Source organism: Schistocerca piceifrons, chromosome 2 (assembly GCF_021461385.2).
Source record: "Schistocerca piceifrons isolate TAMUIC-IGC-003096 chromosome 2, iqSchPice1.1, whole genome shotgun sequence".
Taxonomy (NCBI): Eukaryota; Metazoa; Arthropoda; class Insecta; order Orthoptera; family Acrididae; genus Schistocerca; species Schistocerca piceifrons.
Window position 1 is genome coordinate 510,289,505 of NC_060139.1, and position 26,345 is coordinate 510,315,849.

The window sequence follows — 26,345 nt, forward strand, 5'->3', positions numbered from 1 at the left end:
GCATTGAGTCAAACAGAGCTTGGATGGCGTGTCCAGGTACAAAATGGTTCAAATGGCTCTGAGCACTATGGGACTTAACAGCTGTGGTCATCAGTCCCCTAGAACTTAGAACTGCTTAAACCTAACTAACCTAAGAACATCACACACATCCATGCCCGAGGCAGGATTCGAACCTGCGACCGTAGCAGTCGCGCGTTTCCGGACTGCGCGCCTAGAACCGCGAGACCACCGTGGCCGGCGTCCAGGTACAGCTGCCCATGCAACTTCAACACGATACCACAGTTCATTAAGATTAGTGACTGGCGTATTGTGACGAGCCAGTTGCTCGGCCACCATCGACCAGACGTATTCAATTGGGGAGAGATCTGCAGAATGTGGTGGCCAGGGCAGCAGTCGAACATTTTCTGTATCCAGAAAGGCGTGTAAAGGACCTGCACATGCAGTCGTGCATTACCCTGCTGAAATGTAGGGTTTCGCAGGGATCGAATGAAGGGTAGAGCCACGGGTTGTAACACATCTGAAAAGTAGTGTCCACTGCTCAAAGTGCTGTCAATGTGAACAAGAGGTGACCGAGACGTGTAACAAGTGGCACCCCATACCATCACGCCGGCTGATACGCCAGTATGGCGATGACGAATGCACGCTTCCAATGTGCGTTCACCGCGATGTCGCCAAACACGCATGCCACCATCATGATGCTGTAAACAGAACCTGGATTCGTCCGAAAAAATGACGTATTGCCATTCGTGCACCCAGGTTCGTCGTTGAGTACACCATCGCAGGTGCTCCTGTCTGTGATGCAGCGTCAAGGGTAACCGCACCCATGGTCTCCGAGCTGATAGTCCATGCTACTGCAAATGTCGTCGAACGGTTCGTGGAGTTGGTTGTTGTCTTGCAAACGTCCCCATCTGTTGACTCAGGGATCGAGACGTGGCTGCACGATCCGTCACAGCCATGCGGATAGGATGCCCGTCATCTCGACTGCTAGTGACACGAGGTCGTTGGGATCCAGCACGGCGTTCCACATTACCCCCTGAACCCACCGATTCCATATTCTGCTAACAGTCATTGTATCTCGACCAACGCGAGCATCAATGTCGCGATACGATAAAGTGCAATCGCGACAGGCTACAATCCGACCTTTATCAAAGTCGGAAACTTGATGGTACGTATTTCTCCTCCTTACACGAGGAATCACAATAACGTTTCACCAGGCAACGGCGGTCAACTGCTGTTTGTGTGTGAGAAATCGGTTGGAAACTTCCTCATGTCAGCACGTTGTGGGTGTCGCCACCGGCGGAAACCTTGTGTGAATGCTCTGAAAAGCTAATCATTTGCATATCACAGCATCTTATTCCTGTCTGTTAAATTGCGCGTCTGTAGCATGTCGTCTTCGTGGTGTAGCAATATTAATGGGCAGTAGTGTATTTTAACAGACTGCCTTCAGCTACTCTGTCTCCGGCTATGCGCATTGTGATATGGTTAGGCATCATGTGAGCGATTTGTTCCCAATTCATGTCCCGCGCCCGGGTTCCCGGTTCGATTCCCGGCGGGGTCAGGGATTTTCTCTGCCTCGTGATGTCTGGGTGTGTTATGATGTCCTTAGGGTAGTTAGGTTTAAGTAGTTCTAAGTTCTCTGGGACTGATGACCAAAGATGTTCAGTCCCATAGTGCTCAGAGCCCAATTAACGTATTTTATTAGCATTGCAATTGATGGACATTTTGATGTGTTTTTGTATTACCGATGTGGACTACTAAGTTTAAGCGATGGTTACATCACCGGATGGTTGTTTTGCTGGATGTACGCGATCTGTTATCCACTTTTGGGCTCACCGTTGGAACTGCGGTAAACTCTGCGATACTGAAGCTTAATTTCTCTTGTTTTGTGTTTTGGGATTTTACGTGTACAATGCTGGACAGCATTGCAGGTCTTGGTGATCTAAATTTGTAACCCAGTTAAGACGTTATTGCAAATTCTGTATTTAAGTTTCCTGTAAATTTCTTGAGCTGGCTAGCCATCAGGTTAGTTGCATTTTAATTGATGAGCGAGCTCATTTGTATTATTTAGGTTTCAATATGGTAAGCCTAAGGTATTTAGGGCCATTGCTTAAATTTGTGTCAGTCCCAATCATAGTGGCCTGGTGCAAGATTCTGCTAATAAAAATTTAATATTTATACAGTATTTCAAATTTGATCTACCTCTATAAGCAGTTAACGTGAATTTTTCCTTTTACCTCAACCAAGAAATTTTTTTTCTTACCTCCTCTTCCCATCTTAGTTGTATGTACTTGCTTGTGCGGGACTACCTCGTTTGCATTAATCGTCTTCGTTTGGGTAGCTCAGAGAGCCGCGCTATATAGTCAGCACACCCATCCTCAAGACCACCTAGACATCGGGTGACACATCTTACGTTCAATCATCCCAGGGGCACAGTGTGTACCTTCTGCCTGTTGCAACAAGTCCACATAACTAATGAACAAAATATGTTTTCTTCAATGAGATGTGGAACTGTCCCGGGCCTTTAGTATATCATGTAATACACAACTTCTCGTCTTTTATGAAGTAAAAGATGCACTTCGGACCATCTTGGTCCATCATCAGGTGTCATTTGTCTTAACACATGGTTTATTTTTTCTGTTGAATGATGTGAAATGCATATTCCTGTCATGAAAAGATTCACTTTAGGTCACGATTTTCATAAGTCAAACGCGGAAAGTATGGGCAAAATAGTTGAAAGATGAACACTATAAACATACCACACAATCCAAGAAAAGCGTTTTTTACTTTTTAGCACCATCATAAATTATTTTCTCCGCCTTGTTCGTGTATATCACTTCACTCAAGGGGCAGCGCTGCAGAGATATTTTTGTACATGCTGTAATCAAAGATGTATTTATTCGTAGTGCCAAAGTCATAATTATCAAATAATTGACGTATGCAGGGAATATATTTAGAATAAGTCTTTAAAATTACTGAAATAACTGGGACTTGCGAAATCTGTTTGTTCATTTAACATAAATCCGGTCTTTTTATTTTGTGGAGTTATGTCTCCAGTTGTTCTAACAGATTTACGGTCTTACCATTGGTTTCATGATGTAGTACTACCAAATTGGTTTCTAGACTGTTGATGACATGATTCGTCTCCAACATACGTTATGCAATAGCTGATTTTTCTAAGTCGTTTGAGCCTGAAACTATTTGTGTGTTCTTGATGACGGATTTTAAAGTTCCTGTCTGTTTTCCCTATATAGTAGGCAGGATAACTGGAGCATTACTCGTATACTTTGAACACTCCACTGGTTTTTTTTTTTTTTTTGATAATTTATTTTATGTTACGGACGAGTAAGTTTCGTAGCTTATTATTAGTTCAGAATGCAACTGTTACATTTTTGTTTGAAACGTTAGCGATTTTTTGTGATATGGGTCTTTGGTTTCACAGTGTGGCCATTTATTGTCTTACTTTTCTGTATTTGTCTATCTAAATTGTCAACTGTTTTGGCTGTGTAGCCATTACTTATGGCAACGCTCTCTGTTGCTACTGTCTCATTCTTGAGGGTGCTTTCTTCTAAATCAAGAGAGCATGGACCTAAATTCAGGATGTTTCTGTGTGGTTGGATGGGTGCTGAGTTGTTCACTGTGATGTCAGTGTATGTGTGTTTGCTGTGTATGCTGAACTTATGTTTTTGTTGATGGTTGGTGAATTTTAAGGTCCAGGAAATCTATGCTTTTGTTGACCTCATCTCCTACTGTGAATTTTATCTTTTTGTGCAAAGAATTGAATACTGTTAGTAGTTCTTCAAACTCCTCGTTTGTTCCATCAAACAGCAGCAAGATATCATCAAGATATCATCTCCAGTAATATATAATTCTACTTTTGAGTCTATTGTTTTCATTAAAGAACTTACATTCATGGCAAGACTCATATTCTGCTGGTAAACTTTCCCATTAAATGTAAAATAACTGTGACACAATATTAACAGCAACATGTTCTTGATTCCTGTAAATGACAAATTTTTTATGTTTTACTAAATACTTGGCATCAGAAGAAAAAAACCGGCCTTCTACGGATTGGAACGTGGAATGTCACAGATCCCTCAATCGGGTAGTAGTTTAGAAAAATTAAAAACGGAAGTGCATAGGTTAAACTTAAGTATAGTCTTAATTAGTGAAGATCGGTGGCAGGACGAACAAGACTTCTGGTCAGATGAGTACAGGGTTATAAATAAAAAATTAAATAGGGGTAATGCAGGAGTAGGTTTAATAACGAATAAAAAAATAGGAGATCGGGTAAGCTACTACAAACAACATAGTGAACCCATTAATATAGCCAAGATAGACACGAAGCCCACACCTACCACATTAGTACAAGATTACATGCCAAAAATCTTCGCAGATTATGAAGAGATTAAAGAAATGTATTATGAGATAAAAGAACTTATTCATATAATGAAGGGATAGCTAACACTTGGTTTAAGAATCATAAAAGAAGGCTGTAGACGTGAAAGACGCCTGGAGACACTTAAGATTTTAGATAGATTCTAGTAGGTGCTAAGATAAAGATTTAGGAAGAAGATTTTAAATTTTAAGGCGTTTCCAGGAACATACATGGACTCTGGCCGCTATTGATTGTGACCTGTAGATTAAAAGTGAGGAAACTGCAAGAATGTGGGAATTTAAGGAGATGGGACCTGGATAAACTGAAATATCCAGGGGTTGTAGGGAGTTTCAGTGAGAGCATTAGGGAACAATTGTCAAGAACTAGGGGAAAGAAATACAGTAGAAAAAAAAAGAGTAGCTTTGAAAGATGAAATATGGAAGGCAGTAAAGGATCAAGTAGGTAAAAAGACGAGGACTGGTAGAAATCCTTGGGTAACAGAAGATATATTGAATTTAATTGGTGATAGGAGAAAATATAAAAATGCAGTAAATGAAGTAGTCAAAAAAAATACAAAAAAATCAAAAGTGAGATCGCCAGGAAGTGCAAAATGGCTAAGCAGGGATAGCTGGAGGACAAATGTACGGATTTAAAGGCATATATCATGAGGGCTAAGATAGATACTGCCTACAGGAAAATTAAAGAGACGTTTGGAGAAGAGAGTACCTCTTGTATGAATATCCAGGGCTCAGATGGAAAAATGTTTCCAAGCAAAGAAGGGAAAGCAGAAAGGTAACAGGATTATATAGACGGTCTATACAGGTGCGATGTATTTGGAGGCAATGTTATGGAAATATATGAGAACGTAGATGAAGATGAAAAGGGTTATATGATACTGCATGAAGAATTTGATAGAGCACTAAAAGACCTAAGTCGAAACAAGGCCCCGGGAGTAGACAACATTCCATTAAAACTACTGATAGACTTGGCAGAGCCAGCCCTGACAAAACTATACCATCTGTTGAGCAAACATGTATAAGCGCGGCTAAATACCATCATACTAGAAAAAGAATATAATAATTCAATCCCCAAAGAAAGCAGGTGTTGACAGTTGTGAAAATTACCCAACTATTAGTTTAATGAGTCACAACTGCAAAATACTACAACGAATTCTTTACAGACAAATGGAAGAACTGATTGAAGCCTACCTCAGGGAAGATCAGCTTGGAATCTGTAGAAATGTTGGAACATGTGTGGCACTACTGACCCTATGACTTATCTTAGAAGATAGTTTAAGGAAAGGCAAACATACGTTTCTAGCATTTGTAGACTTAGAGAAAGCTTTTGCCACTGTTGACTAGAATACTCTCTTTCAAATTCTGAAAGTGCAGGGGGTCAAACACAGGGAGAGGAACGCTATTTACAATTTGTACAGAAACCAGATGGCAGTTATGAGTTGGTGGGCATGAAGGGGAAGTAGTGGTTGGGAAGGGTTGTAGCGTATATCCGATGTTATGCGATCTGTATATTGAGCAAGCAGTTAAGGAGACCAAAGAAAAATTTCTAGTAGGAATTAAAATCCATGGTGAAGATGTAAAAACTTTGAGGTTTGCCGATGACATTGTAATTCTGTGAGAGACAGTAAAGGACCTGGCAGAGCAGTTCAACGGAATGGAAAGTGTCTTGAGAGTAGGATATAGGATAAACATCAACAAAAGCAAAACGAGGACAATGAAGTGCAGTCAAATTAAATCAGGTGATGCTGAGGTTATTAGATTAGGAAATGAGACATCTAAAGTAGTAGATTAGCTTTGCTATTTGGGGAAAAAAATTGGTGATGATAGTCGAGGAAGAGAGGTTATAATATGTCGAGTGGCAATGGCAAGAGTAGCGTTTCTGTAGAAGAGAAATTCGTTAACATCGTGTATGGATTTAAGTTTCAGGAAGTTTTTCTGAAAGTATTTGCGTGAAGTGTATCCATATTTGGAAGTGAAACAAGGACGATAAATAGTTTAGACAAGAAGAGAATAGGAGCTTTCAAAATGTGGTGCTAAAGAAGAATGCTGATGATAAATGGGTAGATCACGTAACCGAATAGAATTGGGGAGAAGAGGAATTTGTGGCACAAGTTGACTAGAAGAATGGTTCGGTTGGTATGACTTATTCTGAGAAATCAAGGGATCACCAATTTAGTACTGGAGAGCAGCGTGGAGGGTAAAAGTCGTAGAAGGAGACCAAGAGATGAATACACTAAGCAGATTCAGAAGGATGTAGATTGCAGTAGTTACTTGGAGATGAAGAAGCTTGCGCAGGATAAACATGGAGAGCTGCATCAAACCAGTCTCATGACCGAAGACAACAACAACAACAGCAACAACACCTAAGTATTCGAAGATTATGTCTATAGTTTCTTGAGTTGGTACATTTGTAAATAATTATATCAAAAGAGGCCAATCTGGCACCTTCATGCATATTTATTTCTTTAATTTTAGTTGGTAATTCAGTTGTGTTCTCAACTAAATATGGCTTTCCAAACGTATAGTACTACTTCAGAAATTCTTTCATCAATTTGGAGGCAGGTGTATTTGTAAAACTATCAGTAGGCTTGAGTGGAACATGAGGTTTATGGGTCTTGGGTTGATCTCTTAGTCTTGTGGCTGTGTGATTCATCAAAATGAATACTTTTGCTTGTTTTTCTGCGAAGAAGAAATTGCATTTACTAACAATATCTTCTGATTTTGTAGTGCAGTTTTGCAGTTGGATCTTATCTGAGCTCTGTTATGTTGTTTTCAGAAAAGAAATTCAGTGCTTTAGTGATGTATTCATTTTTGTTTACAATTACTACAGAGTTGCTTTTGTCAGCTTTCCGAATGATGGAACAGTTATTACTGAGTTTCATATTTATCATGTTTACTACCTTTGTCTCTTGACAAACTGTTTTCAGGGTTTCACGCAGAAACTTGAAAACCCGTCCTCAAGAACACATAAATCTTCTCAGGCTCAATCACTTCGAAAAATCAGTTATGTCACAACATATGTTGAAACGAAGCATGTCATCAACAGCCTAGAAAATAATTTGGTAGCACTACATAATGAAGCCAATTGTAGAACAACAAATCTGTTAGAACAACTGGAGATATAATTCCATAAAATGAAAAAACCGGAATCTATGTACAAACTGATTCCTCAAGTCCCATTTATTTCAGTATTTTTAAAGTCTTATTCTAAAGTTATTCCCTGCATACGTCAATTGTTTTATAATTAGATCCTTAGCACTACGAGTAAATACATCTTAGATCACACCATGTACAAAAATAACTGTGGAGTGTCTACAAACATGTGTATGCAAACGTGCCTCTTGAATGAAGTGATATGTACAAACAGGACGGAGAAAAGAATGTATGATGGTGCTAAAAGAATGAAAATGCTTTTCTTGGATTATGTGGTAGGTTTACAGTGTTCATCTTTTCAACTATTTCCAACATATTTTCAGATTTTGACTTGTGAAAAATCGGAACCTAACATGAAATCTTTTCGTGACTGGAATATGCATTTCACCTCATTCTAGAGGAAAAATAAAACATGTGTCAAGGCAAATGACACTTGATGATGCATCCAAAAGATCCGGAATGCATCGTGTACTTAATAAAACAAGAGAAGTTGTGACTGAAGGCGTCTTTTCATTAATATTTACAGCGAACTGAATACAGTCACGTTTGAAGCTGCAAGATATGGATGAAATTAAATATCATGTAATAATTAAAAGTTTAGTTTTCATGTTCCATGAAGTTGTTTACCGTACTATCTTACGTTCTTGTATCTGGCCTTTCAGTGTGCTGAATAACATTTTTATGAATCTAATATTTTCTTGATAACAGTTGTTCTGGTCATATTTCTCCAAGGCAGTGTACTTCCCAGTTACCAATGTATACGATATATAGAAAATAGACGGGCTAAATTCCAAAATCCAAACTAAAAAGCGAAGAAGACCTACATAAACACAATACAGGCAAATAAGCAAAGCAGCAGATCAGAAAGAAAGAAATTTATTTTTCTTTACAAAGGCTAAAGAACAGTCTCTTCCTAGCATATCAAAGCTTCACGATTCTCAGAGGAAAGCAGACGATTCATAAAGCTATTCCGCTCGCCTGTTGCCCCTTGTTTCCGCCTTCCCAGTGCTGTCTGTTTCCTTAGTGTACCGCACCCTGTTGACACCTGGGCAGGACCGGGCACCCGTACAGGTCTCCGGCCTCGAAAGCGCATTGCAGCTCGCTTACTTTTGTTCCCGGTATGATTGAAATCGGCTGCCCGCAGAACGGAGTGGTCGGCCGCAGGCGGGATGGAGCTGGTAAATGTGGCGCGATGCACGGTTCTGAGCAGTATCCCATCACTGAACCGTTCACAGCAGCTCGCTCTTTTCCCTACATTCCTATTCATAACTAATTCTAGTTCGATGTGCCGTTGATGCTGCTGTTGATCATCCACAGTTCTCACCGGACCAGAAATTCTTAAATTGTTAGCATTTAACTTCGCTTACGCTCACTACATCTAGATTGAGCCCTTACAATTTCCGTTTCATATTTCCGGGCTTCCCTGCCACATTCCAACATCTGACATTTCAAACTCTGACTCTTAGAGCGTTAACCTTTCTTTGATTATGCCATCTGTTTCTGATTGTCCTCTATCTTCTTGGCAGTCCCCGAGATCTGAATGGAGGACTTATCTGGAATATTTTGCCGATGAAGAGATCATCAGTCCATATAGACCGTTTCCCCTGCCAAGAGCAAGAGAGTGTCTTGAACCTTCGTCCGCCCGACTGCCCTCTTCGACAAGGCCGTTGAGAGAATGAGGGTGACTTCTTATGCCGGAAGACTTCGGCCGCCATTGCTAATGATTCTCATTGAAAACTGAAGCAGGTTTGGACCCGCTACGCTGGACGTTTCGATTACTAGACAACTACCTTCATCAGTAAAATAGCGAACACACGTACCAGACGTAATAAAAAGCATGTATTTTGCAATATAGTGCCAGGATCAGAAGTATTTGTAGCTTCTAAGTGCAATGGCACAATATGTAAATTAGTAGTTCTGCATTTAAGTGAAAATTTGTATGTATTTAAGGTCGCTAGAATTCAATGAATTAAGGGGAAACACGTCTAGAAAAATGTGAACTGCATTTATCTACGATTATGTTAGAAGCTGAAGAAATGAATCACAGTTTGTGTCACTGGCGGCAGACTTCTCTTACTTGACAGATGTATTAGCTCTAACAACACCGTAGCAGTATGAGAGAGGCAGCGTCACGGAGTCCTCAAGTCCAATGCCCTCACTAACACAAACTTCATGCTTTCAGCGTATTTTGCTCTTCATAAAAGAGTTCTTGTTGCCAAAGTTCTGAGATATAGGATTAGTACCCCCCTTTATATGTGAGTAGGAAGCAGGAGAACTGAATACAAGTCCCGGACGGGGAACAATTTTTAATTCATTTTTTCACTTTCTATCATTACCGTAGATAAAGCTGATACTCATATGCACCAATAAAAAATTAATACTATAAGATTTGTAGACGCATTTATCTAGTTGTAAACAGACATAACCTAGAAACATTAACATAATAAATTCTAAGAAGTAGACGTGTTTTGGCTGAAATATGAACCTACCGAGCGCTCCAAGACGATAGTTGAAGGTCACTAACAAAACATCATGTTCCATGAGATGATCTGGCCCATAAACTTCCGTACTCCCAGAACCTACCAAAAATCCTCCTCCATGTATCCACACCATAACGGGGATGAGATCTTCATTTTCTCTTGTTGGTAGCTGAAACGTAATTGAAGCAGATGATCACAGAAAAATAAGCAGCGCTTGATAATCAGAGAACTGAAAATTTTATTTTATTTTCAAATGAATGTTGATCATCTGCATTCATGCGTGAAGGAACTTAATTCCTTCAAAATTTCGAATACTAAGTGACGGTGGAAATTGTAGTGCGCTGCATGCAATAAGAATTAATATTTATTTAATGTACAGTAATTTCTGACAGTACTATTCTAGCACCAAGTGTAGAATCTATGTCTACATCTACATCTACACGACTGCTCTGCAATTCACAATTTAATTGCCTGGCATAGGATTCATCGAATCATTTTTAAGACACTTCTCTACCGGTCCACTGTTGGACAGCGCACGGGAATAACGAACATGTAAATCTTTCTGTGAGAACCCTGATTTCGCTTACAAAATATTTTCACACTCTGAGGAGAAAGTTGGTGATTGAAATTTCGTGGGAAGGTCCTACGGCAGCGAAAAACGTCATTGTTTTAATGATCTCCCCCCCCCCCCCCACTCTATCCGATCATCATATCGGTCGCACTTTCTCCCTTATCTCGCGATAATACAAAACGAGATTACCTCCTTTCAAGTTTATAGATATCGTCCGTCATCCCTGTCTCAAGCGAATCCCACACCCACAGCAGTACTCCAAAAGAAGGTGTACAAGTGTAGTGTAAGGAATCTCTTTAGTAGAGCAGTCTAGTTTTTTCAGCAGACCGGAGAATGTAGGTAATGGGAAAGTTAGAATCAGTCCTATGTAGTACGCTCAACCCGCTTGTTAGCCGTTGACAATTTGTTTATGTACAGCTACTACAAAAATCGTGTTAAGACGGCCGGCTACTTTGAATAAAACATACACTACTGGCCATTAAAATTGCTACACCACGAAGACGACATGCTACAGACGTGAAATTTAACCGACAGGAAGAAGATGCTGTGATATGCAAATAATGAGCTTTTCAGAGCATTCACACAAGGTTGGCGCCGGTGGCGACATCTACAACGTGCTGATATGAGGAAAGTTTCCAACCGATTTCTCATATACAAACTGCAGTTGACCGGCGTTGCCTGGTGAAACGTTGTTGTGATGCCTCGTGTAAGGAGGAGAAATGCGTACCATCACGTTTCCGACAGTGATAATGGTCGGATTGTAGCCTATCGCGATTGAGGTTTATCGTACAGTGGCATTGCTGCTCGTTTTGGTCGAGATCCAATGACTGTTAGCAGAATATCGAATCGGTGGGTTTAGGAGGGTAATACGGAACGTCGAGCTGGATCCCAACGGCCTCTTATCACTAGCAGTGGAGATGACGGGCATCTTATCCGCATGGCTGTAACGGATCGTGCAGCCACGTCTCGAGCCCTGAGTCAACAGATGGGGACGATTGGAAGACACCAACCATCTGCACTAACAGTTCGACGACGTTTGCAGCAGCATTGACTGTCAGCTCGGAGACCACGGCTGCGGTTACCCTTGACGCTGCATCACAGACAGGAGCGCCTGCGATGGTGTACTCAACGAAGAATCTGGGTGCACGAATGGCAAAACACGAATGGCAAAACGTCATTTTTTCGGACGAATCCAGGTTCTGTTTAGAGCATCATGATGGTGGCATGCGTGTTTGGCGACATCGCGGTGAACGCATAATGGAAGCGTGTATTCGTCATCGCCATACTGGCGTATCACCCGGCTTGATGGTATGGGTTGACATTGGTTACACGTCTCAGTCACGTTCGCATTGACAGCACTTTCAATTGTGGACGTTACATTTCAGATGTATTACAACCCGTGGCTCTACCCTTCATTCGATCCCTGCGAAACCCTACATTTCAGCAGGATAAAGGACGACCGTATGTTACAGGTCCTGTACAGGCTTTTCTGGATACAGGAAATGTTCGACTGCTGCCCTGGCCAGCGTATTCTCCAGATGTCTCACCAATTGAAAATGGCTCGTTACAATACGCCAGTCACTACTCTTGATGAACTGTGGTATCGTTTTGAAGCTGCATAGGCAGCTGTACCTGTAAAACACCCCCATAGAAAAATTTATGAATGACTGTGTTGATAAACCCCTTACGTTATTTGATTTTCAAACAGCTGAGCAGAACTGAACGTACTCAGACATTTCGCTCTTTCCTTATTCTGATCAATACTAAGCTGACAGACAATATTTTATGCGCAACGCAACCTGACCTTCAATAATCCCTACAAAATAATGGCCCTGACTATACCTTTCATGAATCACTTACTTCACAAAAACCTTCGTTACTCGAACTACTGCAATCAGCGAGCGCCAATACTGGAAGCTAAATAAAAGATTCTAGCTACTGAAGGCACTAACTACTGATAGGCATAGTTAGCAAATGAAAGATATTGATAGAGAACAAACAATGTATTTACCTTAATAATGTTCAAAAGTGATCATATATATCAGCCCATGATGTAAGGTATTACAAATTTACTCTTTCTGATGGACACACGTCCACATCGTCCGCTCTCAAAATTGTGACATCTCTCTCCCCACATACACCATTGCTGGCGGCTCACCTACGACTGCGCAACGCTACGCGCTGTTCACATCCAACTGCCCAACACTACAATAGCGAATATTCCAACAATGCCAACCAGCCACAGACTGTACCCAGCACAGTCACTGATTCTCATAAAGAGCGCTACGTGACGTTACCAACATAAAAACCTAAACGGCCTACTTACACCTGTACATGCCATCCAATCTCTGTTTGACTCTATGCCCAGGTGAATCAAGGCCGTTATTACGGCAAGAGGTGGTTTTTCTGCGTACTGATTTCTCAGGATCTATGCACCCAAATTGTGTGAAAATGTAATCACATGTCAGTTCTACTATAATACATTTGTCTAATGAATACCCGTTTATCATCTGTATTTCTTCTTGGTGTTACAGTTTTAATGGCCAGTAGTGTATGTTACAGGTTTTTTTCATATTCCCTCGACAAGAACTTCCATAAGAGCTGATAACCTCCTTATATCGTTCCGGACGTCCTTTTGCCCGACACAGTGCAGCGGCTCGACATGGAATTCCCCTGCAGAAATATTGAGCCGTGGTGCATCTATAGGCTTCCGTAACTGCGAAAGTGTTGCCGGTGCACGGTTTGTGTACAAGCTGACCTGTCGGTTATGTCCCGTAAATGTTCGATGGGATTCATGTCGGTGACGTTCCACGATGTCATCCATAAAAATTCCATCACTGCGTGGGAACATGAAGTCCATGAGTGGCTCCAAATGGTTTCCAAATAGCCGAACAGTGATCGGCTCAAATGGACCAGAGGACCCAGTTCATTCCAAGTAAAGACGACCCTCACCAAGTTGGAGCCACCACCAGCTTACACAGTGCCTTGTTGAAATATTGTGTCCATGGACACACTCGAACTCTACTATGAGCTCTTACCAACTGAATGACATCTTGTGTCCAAGGACACACTCGAACCCTACTATGAGCTCTTACCAACTGAAATCGGGGATCATCCGAGCGGGCCACGATTCTCCAGTCGTCTACTATCGAAACGATGTGGTCACGTACCTAGTAGGGACACTGTAGGCGTTCTCGTGCTGTTAGCAAACTCACTTGCGTTAGTACATCTGTAGACTCCTCAACACTCGTTGTTGAAACATTGTAAATAAGCTTTCCTGTGTTCTCAATTGTTTGCTAGTTCGCGTTCTTCAGCATTTCTTTGACACTCTCCAAAGGGTCAGTAATGCTGTTGAGATTAGTGATGCCCTTCTTTGTATCCCCTCTTAGTACTACTAGATACGGTTCTCAAACTGCTCAACATTAATATAGGTGTGTCGCTGAAGTGTTATAAAGGCAATCTCATTTGTAGACAGATCGCATTTTCTCACTAGGGAAACTCCCCATCGCCCTTTCTCAGATTTGGTGGTAAGATGGCCTAGTGGATAGACCGTCAATAACTGAACACAGATCAAGCATGGGGACAGGAGGAAGCAAAATAGAAACCGTGAATGGTCGAAGATTAAGATGTGTAAAATCGAACGTACACTCCTGGAAATTGAAATAAGAACACCGTGAATTCATTGTCCCAGGAAGGGGAAACTTTATTGACACATTTCTGGGGTCAGATACATCACATGATCACACTGACAGAACCACAGGCACATAGACACAGGCAACAGAGCATGCACAATGTCGGCACTAGTACAGTGTATATCCACATTTCGCAGCAATGCAGGCTGCTATTCTCCCATGGAGACGATCGTAGAGATGCTGGATGTAGTCCTGTGGAACGGCTTGCCATGCCATTTCCACCTGGCACCTCAGTTGGACCAGCGTTAGTGCTGGACGTGCAGACCGCGTGAGACGACGCTTCATCCAGTCCCAAACATGCTCAATGGGGGACAGATCCGGAGATCTTGCTGGCCAGGGTAGTTGACTTACACCTTCTAGAGCACGTTGGGTGGCACGGGATACATGCGGACGTGCATTGTCCTGTTGGAACAGCAAGTTCCCTTGCCGGTCTAGGAATGGTAGAACGATGGGTTCGATGATGGTTTGGATGTACCGTGCACTATTCAGTGTCCCCTCGACGATCACCAGTGGTGTACGGCCAGTGTAGGAGATCGCTCCCCACACCATGATGCCGGGTGTTGGCCCTGTGTGCCTCGGTCGTATGCAGTCCTGATTGTGGCGCTCACCTGCACGGCGCCAAACACGCATACGACCATCATTAGCACCAAGGCAGAAGCGACTCTCATCGCTGAAGACGACACGTCTCCATTCGTCCCTCCATTCATGCCTGTCGCGACACCACTGGAGGCGGGCTGCACGATGTTGGGGCGTGAGCGGAAGACGGCCTAACGGTGTGCGGGACCGTAGCCCAGCTTCATGGAGACGGTTGCGAATGGTCCTCGCCAATACCCCAGGAGCAACAGTGTCCCTAATTTGCTGGGAAGTGGCGGTGCAGTCCCCTACGCCACTGCGTAGGATCCTACGGTCTTGGCGTGCATCCGTGCGTCGCTGCGGTCCGGTCACAGGTCGACGGGCACGTGCACCTTCCGCCGACCACTGGCGACAACATCGATGTACTGTGGAGACCTCACGCCCCACGTGTTGAGCAATTCGGCGGTACGTCCACCCGGCCTCCCGCATGCCCACTATACGCCCTCGTTCAAAGTCCGTCAACTGCACATACGGTTCACGTCCACGCTGTCGCGGCATGCTACCAGTGTTAAAGACTGCGATGGAGCTCCGTATGCCACGGCAAACTGGCTGACACTGACGGCGGCGGTGCACAAATGCTGCGCAGCTAGCGCCATTCGACGGCCAACACCGCGGTTCCTGGTGTGTCCGCTGTGCCGTGCGTGTGATCATTGCTTGTACAGCCCTCTCGCAGTGTCCGGAGCAAGTATGGTGGGTCGGACACACCGGTGTCAATGTGTTCTTTTTTCCATTTCCAGGAGTGTATTTCATTGACAGCAGCGTCGCTGTTATCACGGTGTTGGACCCTGAAGGGGGATATCCATATTCGAATTTCGCTTGCGCCCCGTTTTTCCCCAAAATTATAAACTGCTCGTCGGGTCATTCACTTGTCTGTTCACTGTATTCAAATATATGTCTGCGTCGTGCTGTAACAACCATTCAGAATAGCGAGGTGTACAGATGGGAACTCCAGACGTACGTACCTTCACCTCTTATTTGTTCTACACGATTACCGCATGTTATGAATCTTGTGTTTCGTTTTGGAAGTTTTGGCTTTTGAATTTATTTGCTGCAATATAGTTCACATCCGTTTATTTGTTGTTTTCATTTCCATGAGAGGTCAATGATTGATCTCACCTGCTCTCTCTATTCACCACATTTACTTGCGACGGTAATATATTAATACCACATGACACATATTCTATAACTAGCTTATAGTATGATAACTGCTGAGAGTAAGAATGTGAACAGACCTGTCAACGACCCCATAGAAACTTTATAATTTAATGAATAATAACACTAATAGGACACGAGGGGGATCTGAAGACGTATCTCCCGGTTTACAGTCCAACAACCTGGCTCATACGACCACGACAGCTCAGTTCTTACAAGTTGCTCGACGTTGGATACCTTGAGCTTAAGACATTCACTGTGTTTCACTTCTTTCCTCACTGCTCAGAACACTTTCTTCTTGTTCTCATGCTTGATCTGTTTCAGATTTTGACTGGCTATCCAATGGGTCATATTACCACGAAATCTGAGGGGGTGCGATGGGAAGTTTCCCTTGTTAGTACTTTGCGAATGGAGCGAAGTAAGCTGTCTGCTCGACCTACAACCACGTGTATGAGATCATCCCATTTCATAAAACTATTGGTTCACCCAAGTACCCAAGTATTTGTACGATCTGACTGAGTGAAATACTTATTTATAGATATTTTAGTCATAGTGGTCTATGTTTCATTTGTTGTATTGTGAAGTACGTATGCAGTTTTTTGGCACTGACAGCCAGTTGCCAATTGTTGGATTACTATTGAATCTTAGGAAGGTCTGACTGAAATTTGAGATGAGTTTGATAGACGATACTTCATCACAGATATCTGCATCGTCAGCAGACAGCATGAGCTTCCTATGAATATTGTCAGCAAGGTCATTAAGATACAGTATGTTTCCCAATAGAGTTCAGTAGGGCACGGTTGAAGATACTTCTACGTCTGTTTTCATCATGAACCGAAGTGGCTATCTACAGGCCAAGCATAACAATATTAATATACAGGGATTATAGGGTATGAAGTATTTTTCAATGAGTATGCTTAGAAAGAAAAGATTTGTGTACTATTTATCTTATAGCTCAAAAGTCAGGTCACCTCAGTGCCTATGATGCTTCACAAAGATTACTTGGTAACTACAATATTAACAAGATAATTAAAGATAAATTTCATATGCTGCTCTCTCATCTCAGAGTTGTACGTCAAAGGAAAACTACGATAGTTCTGAAATAGTGGATGAAAATGTCATTCACAGCTGTTATTTACACGAGGATTCGTTAGATGCAAATGGTTCAAATGGCTCTGAGCACCAGGGGACTTAACATCTGTGGTCATCAGTACCCTAGAACTTAGAACTACTTAAACCTAACCAACCTAAAGACATCACACACATCCATGCCCAAGGCAGGATTCGAACCTGCGACCGTAGCGGTCACGCGGCTCCAGACTGAAGCGCCTAGAACCGCACGGCCACACCGGCCGGCTACAAGCAAATACATGTTATTGAGTGTCTCACAGAATTCGCGCGATATGTACTGCACTCAGAGCTCGAAGAAGAAAGTTCATTCCGAAAGCTAGCAAAGCTCTGTACCTCTTGTCTGTGTACCTATCGACGACGCATTGCTTCTACCTTTCGGTGATTCGTCTCCTTTATTCATAAATAATTCGAAATTCTAAGTACTGTCTTCTGTATGATTAGATAAAGTAGATATAACATCTGTTGGATTTATCTCACCAGGAAAACATCTGTCAGAGTACGAACTGAAAATCCTTTTTGGAATGAGGGACATATCGATGGTTGGTGAATTAACGAGTTTGTCCACTCTGGTACTTCACAGGAGCTCATATCGACGAAAGAAGCAAACAGTATATGTTTTCTGGGTAATACTGAATGGGTGGATAAAATGCAACTGTATTCGAGAAACGACAACATTATCCCCTTCATGAAACAATGAAATGGATACATAAAACTGCAAGTGGGAGGTGAGAGAGAATCACAGACATACACACACACGTTCGCCCACACACACACACACACACACACACACACACACACACACACACAGAGAGAGAGAGAGAGAGAGAGAGAGAGAGATAGATAGAGAGAGAGAGAGATGAACATGTTTTCTACACCTTATGAGAATAATGCTTAGATTTAATGCAAGTAGAGAAAGGACATATTTTTAGTTCCACGCACGAATTTCTAAATTAGTTACGCGTGGGCGAAGGACTGCATAAAACCAAATGGAAAAAAGAGCATTATAGAAAGAAAGAAACTGGAGACACACAGACAGCTAAGAGATTTACAAACGAAGACAGATGAGCATTGATAAAGTCGATCAAATATAGACCAGGTGTAGACGGAGGAAGGGAGCCAATCTCCAGACGAGACGTTAACACTGAAGAGTGGTCGAGTGCTGTTTACTGTAGTTAATACGAACCTTAGCAGTGTAGACGTTTAGGTACAGACAATCTTCGTCTCCCTCATATTCCGTCTTGGCTGTCATAAGGAAGTCTATTTGAGGAGCTACATTGCCTTCCTTTGTCGCGTTTCGTATTCCACTCCATTGTTCTGGTGGTTCCGGCGACTGAAACAAAACAATAATTTTCAGACTACACATTTCTTGTTAAGTTACTAGAGAGAGCAATTTTTGTAAGAACTCATCCACAATATTCGAGAGTGAGGTCAACAATATTAACGCAAGATAAATATAAAAAATATAAAAATATAAAACAATATTGAAAAACCTCTGAGAGATTTGTAAACAAATTGAGCAACGCTGATGTGGTACAAATTACATCGCATACCTAATATTAAAATATCTAAACACAAGTGAATTTCTTTTCCAAAGAACAAGAATAGACTATCACTCTACTATGCAGTACAACAATGGATGAAAACGATCAGAAACAGAAACACCAACGCATTTGGGCAACGTAGCAATTCAAGAACTGGAAAAGAGCTAAGTAAACCGAACGATAGAAAAGCGCCAGGATTAAACTGTATCAGTAGGGAACTATTTAAATATAGAGAAACATGCTGAAATAGATACTTCTACAAGTGCTATGAAACCATTAGCGTGTCCGAAGGTCGGAAATATGAGACCCCTCAAAGAGAAATCAGAGGAAGCTAATAGATAATAAACGATCATAGCAGACGGCTCGACGTCCGAGGAAACTATTTTGTTCTGACTGTGTCGATCACGATAGCACAACATATTTGCAACTAAAATAATCATCGAGTCAAGGAGGGAATACAACAGAGACATCAACTTAAATTTTGCAGGTAAAATAAAGGCATTCGATTACGTTTTTAGCACGAAACATTGGGAGAGATTACAACAAAGGGGTTATTCAAAGATCGTAAACGGCCTATGCCAGAAGACGGAGATCACGGCTGTTAATAAGACGAGATTATCTAAACGGCATTGTAACTAATAAATGAGTGCCTGAAGGGTATGGATTACCACTAATCAACATATACATGGTCCATACCATGACGCTCTATAAAGCAATGAGCAACGCAGGAATAACTCTTAAAAAAGACACTGAAATATTTTTTACTTTTGTTGACGCTAAAGTAGCTTTACCATACAGAGAAAGGAGACTCATTTACAGTACGGACAATATGCAAGGACTACGACCTAAACACATTTCTGTAGTATTCAACTGATGGCTTTCATTAGGCAGTGTACGATACGAAGCAACTATCATAGAAATATTTTGACTATGGTCTTTGGCTACATTTCTGTAGCAAATGGTAATGATGTAAGCAAGACAGAAGCGGATTTATTGAAACACAATCAAACAACAAATGTTGTACTATGGAGCTCCTTTATATTAGAAATGGGTACACATAGAGTGTGCAGGACGTATATGGAGGATATGGAGTAGATAATGCTCTGGAACAAACATATAAGATATTGTGTTCAGCTCTCCCACATCTGTTCTGTGGAACATAGTGTGCCGTCAATTTAAAAGTTTGGACACTTCGTAGGCCTACTTCCAGCCCACCCATCTGGTCACGGTAGCGCTGCTCTGGCACACGTCTATGGCCAGAGGTTGGGGTATGTCCCACATTCAGCGAAGACTGTCTTCTTAGATCTTAGATAACAGCAGCCACACTAACACCATCTAAGGACTTTATTTTTACTCACGGGTATTAATGAAAATCAAAATGTGTGGAGTCACCGCCAGACACCACACTTGCTAGGTGGTAGCTTAAATCGGCAGCGGTCCATTTAGTACATGTCGGACCCGCGTGTCGCCACTGTGTGATCGCAGACCGAGCGCCACCACAAGGCAGGTCTCGAGTTACGGAATAGCACTCGCCCCAGTTGTACGACGACTTTGTTAGCGACTACACTAACGAAGCCTTTCTCTCATTTGCCGAGAGACAGTTAGAATAGCCTTCAGCTAAGTCCATGGCTACGACCTAGCAAGGCGCCATTAGCCTTGCATAGTTTGATAGTTATCGTATGAAATGTCTCATCAAGAACGTTGTAAACCAAAGGACGATATAAAAGTTAAGTATAGCAGCTACGTACTTTTCTTGTTACCATTCACTACTTACCCTGTTCCAGAATTCACGCCCGTCTGCGTTAGATAGCGTGCATTTCAGCCTCATCTATCTACAAGGTGTTGGCACATTTACCAACACATCAAAATGATAATGCAGTAACTCGTAAGTTCAAAACAATGCAATTGTAGCGTCGAGGTATGAACTAAAAAACGCCATCAGTTATAATTATTCGAGTTTTATTTAGTACACGATGCATTTCTGACCCTGTGGGTCTCTTCAGGTGTAATTCGTCTTAACACATGCTTTATTTGTTATATTGAATGAGATGAAATGGATGTTCCTGTCACGAGACGGATTGATGTTAGGTTATGAATTTCGTAAGTCAGGCGCAGAAAATATGTGCGAAATAGTAGAAAAGATGAATAGCGTAAACTTAACAAATAATCCAAGAAAAGCGTTTTTAACGTTTTAGCAAGAGCATAAGTTTTTTTGAAATGAAACATGTCATCAACAGTGTAGAAAACAATTTGTTAGTACTACGTAATGAAGCCAATGGTAAGACCCTAAATTTTTTAGAACAACTGGAGATTTACCTCCACTAAATCAAAACACCAGAATCGATGTAAAATGATCTGTTCTAAAGATATTTCCTGCATATGTAAATTGTTTTCTGCATACGTCAATTGTTTAATAATTATATCTTTGGAAGTATGAAAAATTCATCCTTGACCACACCATGTACACAACCACCTGTGAAGTGTTAACAAACATGTGTTTGCTAATGTGCCACTTGAATGAAGTGAATGAAGTGATATGTTTGAGAAAGATGGAGGAAAAGACTTGTGCTGTTGCTAAAATGTTAAACACGCTTTTCTTGGATTATTTGGTAAACTTACACTATTCATCTTTTCCGCTATTTCACACATATTTTCGGCGTCTGACTTAAGAAACTCATAACCTAACATCAAACCATTTCGTGACAGGAATATCTACTTCATCTCATTCAAGAGAACAAATAAAGCATGTATTAAGGCGAATTACACCCGAAGATGGACCCACAGGGTCCTAAATGCATCGTGTACTGAATAAAACACGAAGAATTGTGACTGAAGGCGTTTTTCAATTCATACCTCGAGTGTATTGACTACAGTCACGAGTGAAGCTGCAAAACTCTGCAGAACTCTGAACAATTTGTAAGGAGCCACGGTGTAGCACTGCGTCAAGTGACTGCTGGGCAGTAAGGATAGTGTGGTATCAAAAATGGTTCAAATGGCTCTGAGCACTATGGGACTTAACTCCTGAGGTCTTCAATACCGTAGAACTTAGAACTACTTAAACCTAACTAAATTAAGAACATCACACACATCCCCGCCAGAGGCAGGTTTCGAACCTGCGACCGTAGTGGTCACGCCGTTCCGGACTGTAGCGCCTAGAACCGCCCGGCCACTCCGGCCGGCAGTGTGGCATCATATGGCACATAGCAACATACACGCTAACGGATTGTAAGGCTGTGGTCATCACATCGAACAGCTGTTGTCACATCACAACAAATATAAGTGAAATGTATACATATCGTTCTGCTTGTAATACAGAAACGAACCATTACCGGACATGAGTTCCTATGCGAAACATAAACCTTTTACAACCTCTAGAAGCGTGTAACATGAATTGTGAAACACACCGTATAACACTCGATAGGTGAAATGTCATTGATGATGGCCTGCTTATAGCCGTAAAGAATATGACAACATCTACCAAGTTCATAACAGAGCCCGATTATGAAGTAATCTGGGAGAAGTTTAACGTCAAAGGTGGCCCGAACTTGATAATCGGATGCTTCACCTGCGTCAGGAGCTGCAGCGACATAGCGCTTCAGAGGCAACATGCCGAATATTGTAAGTTTCCGGTACATGCTGTTGATAAGGGAGGGTCTTCAATTTGCCACCTGTATAATGAAAGAGTCATAGATTCAAATTGGTGCCAGAGACAGTGAGTCGAGTGAGATTGTTTGGAAAGTTCTGTCTGAAAAGTATTTCCAGCCAATGGGGTGGTTACGTCTCAGACCTACTAGTAACTTACAGACTCGAAATTTTCAAAACAGTTGACGCCGGGGAGCGAATCCAATATCGTAAGACATCAGGTATTAAAAGAAGTTTTGAAAGTTTAGCAAACTGTTTTTCGTATGTTTTTCGTATGTTATAGAGGAGACACATCGCAGAGTATCTAAACTGTTAATCTCAAACATAAAGCTTTAATGACGATGATGTGGAGCACAAATGGAAAAAAACTCAATGCATTACTCTGTACGCTTCACCCAATTAAGAGCTGCATAAGGGTGTGAGGGATGGAAAGGGCACATAACTGGGTGAGAAAGTTGTTATGAAAGCAAATTGGTCAAATCAGATTGCAAAAAAAGTCAAAACCTAGTTGACAACCAAACTCTGACCGAAGCTACAGTGTGCGTACCGAGAAGGTTGAAATACTGAAATAGGTCTTCCGAAATTGTTACACGGCGAAATATCCTAGTATTATTTCGCCTTTCAATCTTCGCACGGACGTCGAAATTGTAGATATTGAGCTAAGCGCTCGCGGAATAGTGGTTCAGTTAAAATTGCTCAGAAGTGGAAAGGCAAGATGAGATAGCTGTAAGTTGTACAGAAATTACGAGGAACAAGTTGGTCGTATTTCAGTTGTAGTTCATCGTAGGTCGCCGGAGGTGCGAAAGATACCTACCGACTAGAAAAAAAACAGAGGTCATTCCCGCTTTGAAGAATGGTATTATGACGTAATTTGGATAACGAAATTCTCCTCTATAAAAATCAACGTGGATCCCGCGGTCGGAGATCTAGCGCAGTTCAGCTTGCCCTGTTCGCCCATGATATCAAGAGTCCGGAAACAAGACGCTTTTAATGAACAAAATATAGCTTGTCGAGTATCGGGCCTGATTTTTAATTGGATTCATGATTTCATTGTAAATGAATTCAGAATGTCGTTCTTTATCGAAAAAAATTGGGTGCTTTAAAGGTAATTTCACTAGTACCCCAAGAGAGCGCTATTCGTCCATTATTGTTTACAACGAACTATCTGTAAGAAAACGTTATGATGACACATAGGTAGCACGAATTCAGAAAATTTATTTCCACAAACTAATGAGTGCTATCTACAGGGGGTCTCAAATTGATTATACAATCCTGGATTTCCAAAACTCTTTCGAGACATCTTTCCTCACAAAAGATGCTGAAAAACGCAAAAGAATGGCAGCTTGAGGGAGTGTCATGGACATAATAAGGGAGGTGGGGTGGCAGTCATTAAATTAAAGGAATTATTCGTCGCGAGATCTTTCAGAAAATTTCAATCACCAACTTGCTCCTCGAAATCCTCGAAATCCGAGTCTGTATAGGAAGAGATTATAATAATAATAAAAAAGAGGAATCAGAGCCTGTACGGGAAGATTCAAATGTACATTTTTCTCACACGCTGTTGGAGACTGGAATGGTAAGAACTACCATGAAGGTGTTTCGATAAACACTCGGCTCGGGACAGAAGCTGTACGTACTACACTCATGCTCATAAATTAAGGATAATTGGAGAATGTGGCGCCACTGGCGCTGATAGCATAGGCACATACGGAAGACACACGACACAGACCTGTACGTCCACGTTATTGGTGATAAGATGAGAAAACCGTCCCGAAACACATGTGGTACAATACGCCACTGTTTCCTTGCGCATGTACCCCGACATCAATGTGGGATATAATCACCATGCACATGCACACAGGCGGCAAAACGGGTTGGCATACTCTGGATCAGGTGGTTGAGCAGCTGCTGGGGTATAACCTCCCATTCTAGCACCAGTGCCCGTCGGAGCTCCTGAAGTGTCCTTGGGGTTTGAAGACGTGCAGCGATACGTCGACCGAGAGCATCCCAGACCTGCTCGATGGAGTTTACGTCTGGAGAACAGGCAGGCCACTCCATTCGGCTGATATCTTCTGTTTCAAGGTACTCCTCCACGATTGCAGCTCGGTGGAGCCATGTGTTATAATCCATCAGGAGGAAGGTGGGACCCACTGCACCTCTGAAAAGGCGGACATACTGGTGCAAAATTACGTCCCGATACACCTGAGCTGTTGTAGTTCCTCTGTCAAAGACATGCAGGGGTGTCCGTGCACCAATCATAGACCCACCCCACACCATCAACGCACGACCGCCATACTGGTCCCTTTCAAGGACATTAAGGGGTTTCTGGTTACGCCAGATGAAAACCCGGCGAGAATCACTGTTCAGACTATACCAGGACTCGTCCATGAACATAATCTGGGACCACTGTTCCAACGACCATGTACTGTGCTCTTGACACCAGGCGCTACGGGCTCTCCTGCGACCAGGGGTCAGTGCAATGGACCTTGCAGGTCTCCGGGCGAATAAATCATGTTTGTTCAGTCGTCTGTGTGTCTGGAGACAACTGTTCCAGTGGCTGCAGTAAAGTCCCGAACAAGGCTATCTGCAGTACTCCGTGGCCGTCTGCGGGCACTGATGGTGAGAGATCGGTCTTCTCGCAGTCTTGTACAGTGTGGACTTCCCATACTGTAGCGCCTCGACACGTTTTCTCTCTGCTGCAATCGTTACCACAATCGTGATATCACACTTTGTGGCACACGGAGGGCTGGTTCTAAGACCTGCTGTGTTTGACCAGCCTCCAGTCGCCCTAGTATTCTACCAGCCATAACGTCATCAATATGAGTTCTTTGAGCGATTTTCAACACACAGTCACCGTTAGCACATCCGCAAACGTCTGCGTACTTACACGCTTCGCCGTACTCTGACATGCACCTCTGCTTATGTGGCCTGCTGCCAGCACCACCGTGCGACGACCGCAGGTCCGATGCACCGCATGGTCATACCCCGAGGTGATTTCGATCCGCGAACCGCCCACCAGAGCACTGTTTGATCAAGTATCAGCATTATCCTTAATTTAAGAGCATGAGTGTAGAAAGGTTTCCTGTTGCAGTTTCGAGTTCGTAGGTTCAAAGAAGAGGAGGACAATATAGTACGTCCCACGAAATAACCACGTCTCGGGGATAATAGAAATTATACCTCGTACGACGGCTTCCCTACAATCATTCTACCAATGCGTCATTTGTGAGAGGAACGGCGACGACGGAAAAAGGTGGTGTTACTAGAAGTACTCCACAGATACAAACAAAACCAAGAGTCTGCGAGATGACCATGATCCGGCTGTTCGCGCCATGAATCCTTAGACAAGAACCCTAGAGCAGATAGGCACAGTACTGAAGTCACTACGGCTCCACATCCCTGTCGGTACCTGTGACGATCTCATTCACTCTCCTCCTGCACGTCTAGCAACGGTCCGGGCTGCGAATGGTGGTTGTTCAGGGCTTTAACAGTTGGTCGCATTAATGCGACTGAACAATGTATGTCTTACTAACTTGATTTTGAAACAGAATACATGTTAGATACTTTCAATACAATCTTTGTCCTCACGCACATCCAAAACCACTTCTGATTTGAATGCTTTTCTTGAACCACCGTTTGGTCTACGGCATTTAGCAAGATGTTTACAGAGCACGAGGACGTCAGACAGTGCAAATCGTTTCGGTTTAGCGTCTTTCGCATTGATGGATGTGAAGACTGCTTAACAATCCAGAGATCTCATTGGTGGATTAATTGTAATTACAGAATTGGCTTGGCCTTGAGTAAACGTAAGTTCTTTTTGATTAACAAAGAAACACGTTACACAGAAGTTTCTCCATCAGCTTTGTTGTCTTCTACTCTCTCTCCTATAAGATAACTTGGCCAAAAAGCGAGCTTCAACCGCAACATGAATAATGCTACGATTGTATGTTTTCAGGTTTTT

The 26,345-nt window shown here is 42.3% G+C and overlaps 1 protein-coding gene across 1 annotated transcript in view; it reads right to left on the minus strand.

Moving 5' to 3' along the window:
• Positions 1–26,345, minus strand: part of LOC124775522 (juvenile hormone esterase-like) — an 82,783-nt gene that overhangs the window by 44,382 nt on the left and 12,056 nt on the right. Inside the window, exons 2-3 of the mRNA XM_047250354.1 lie at positions 18,388–18,534; positions 10,035–10,194 (exon numbers count right to left, since the gene is read on the minus strand). Coding sequence (XP_047106310.1) covers positions 10,035–10,194; positions 18,388–18,534 — 307 coding nt within the window. The remainder of the gene's footprint in view (positions 1–10,034; positions 10,195–18,387; positions 18,535–26,345) is intronic.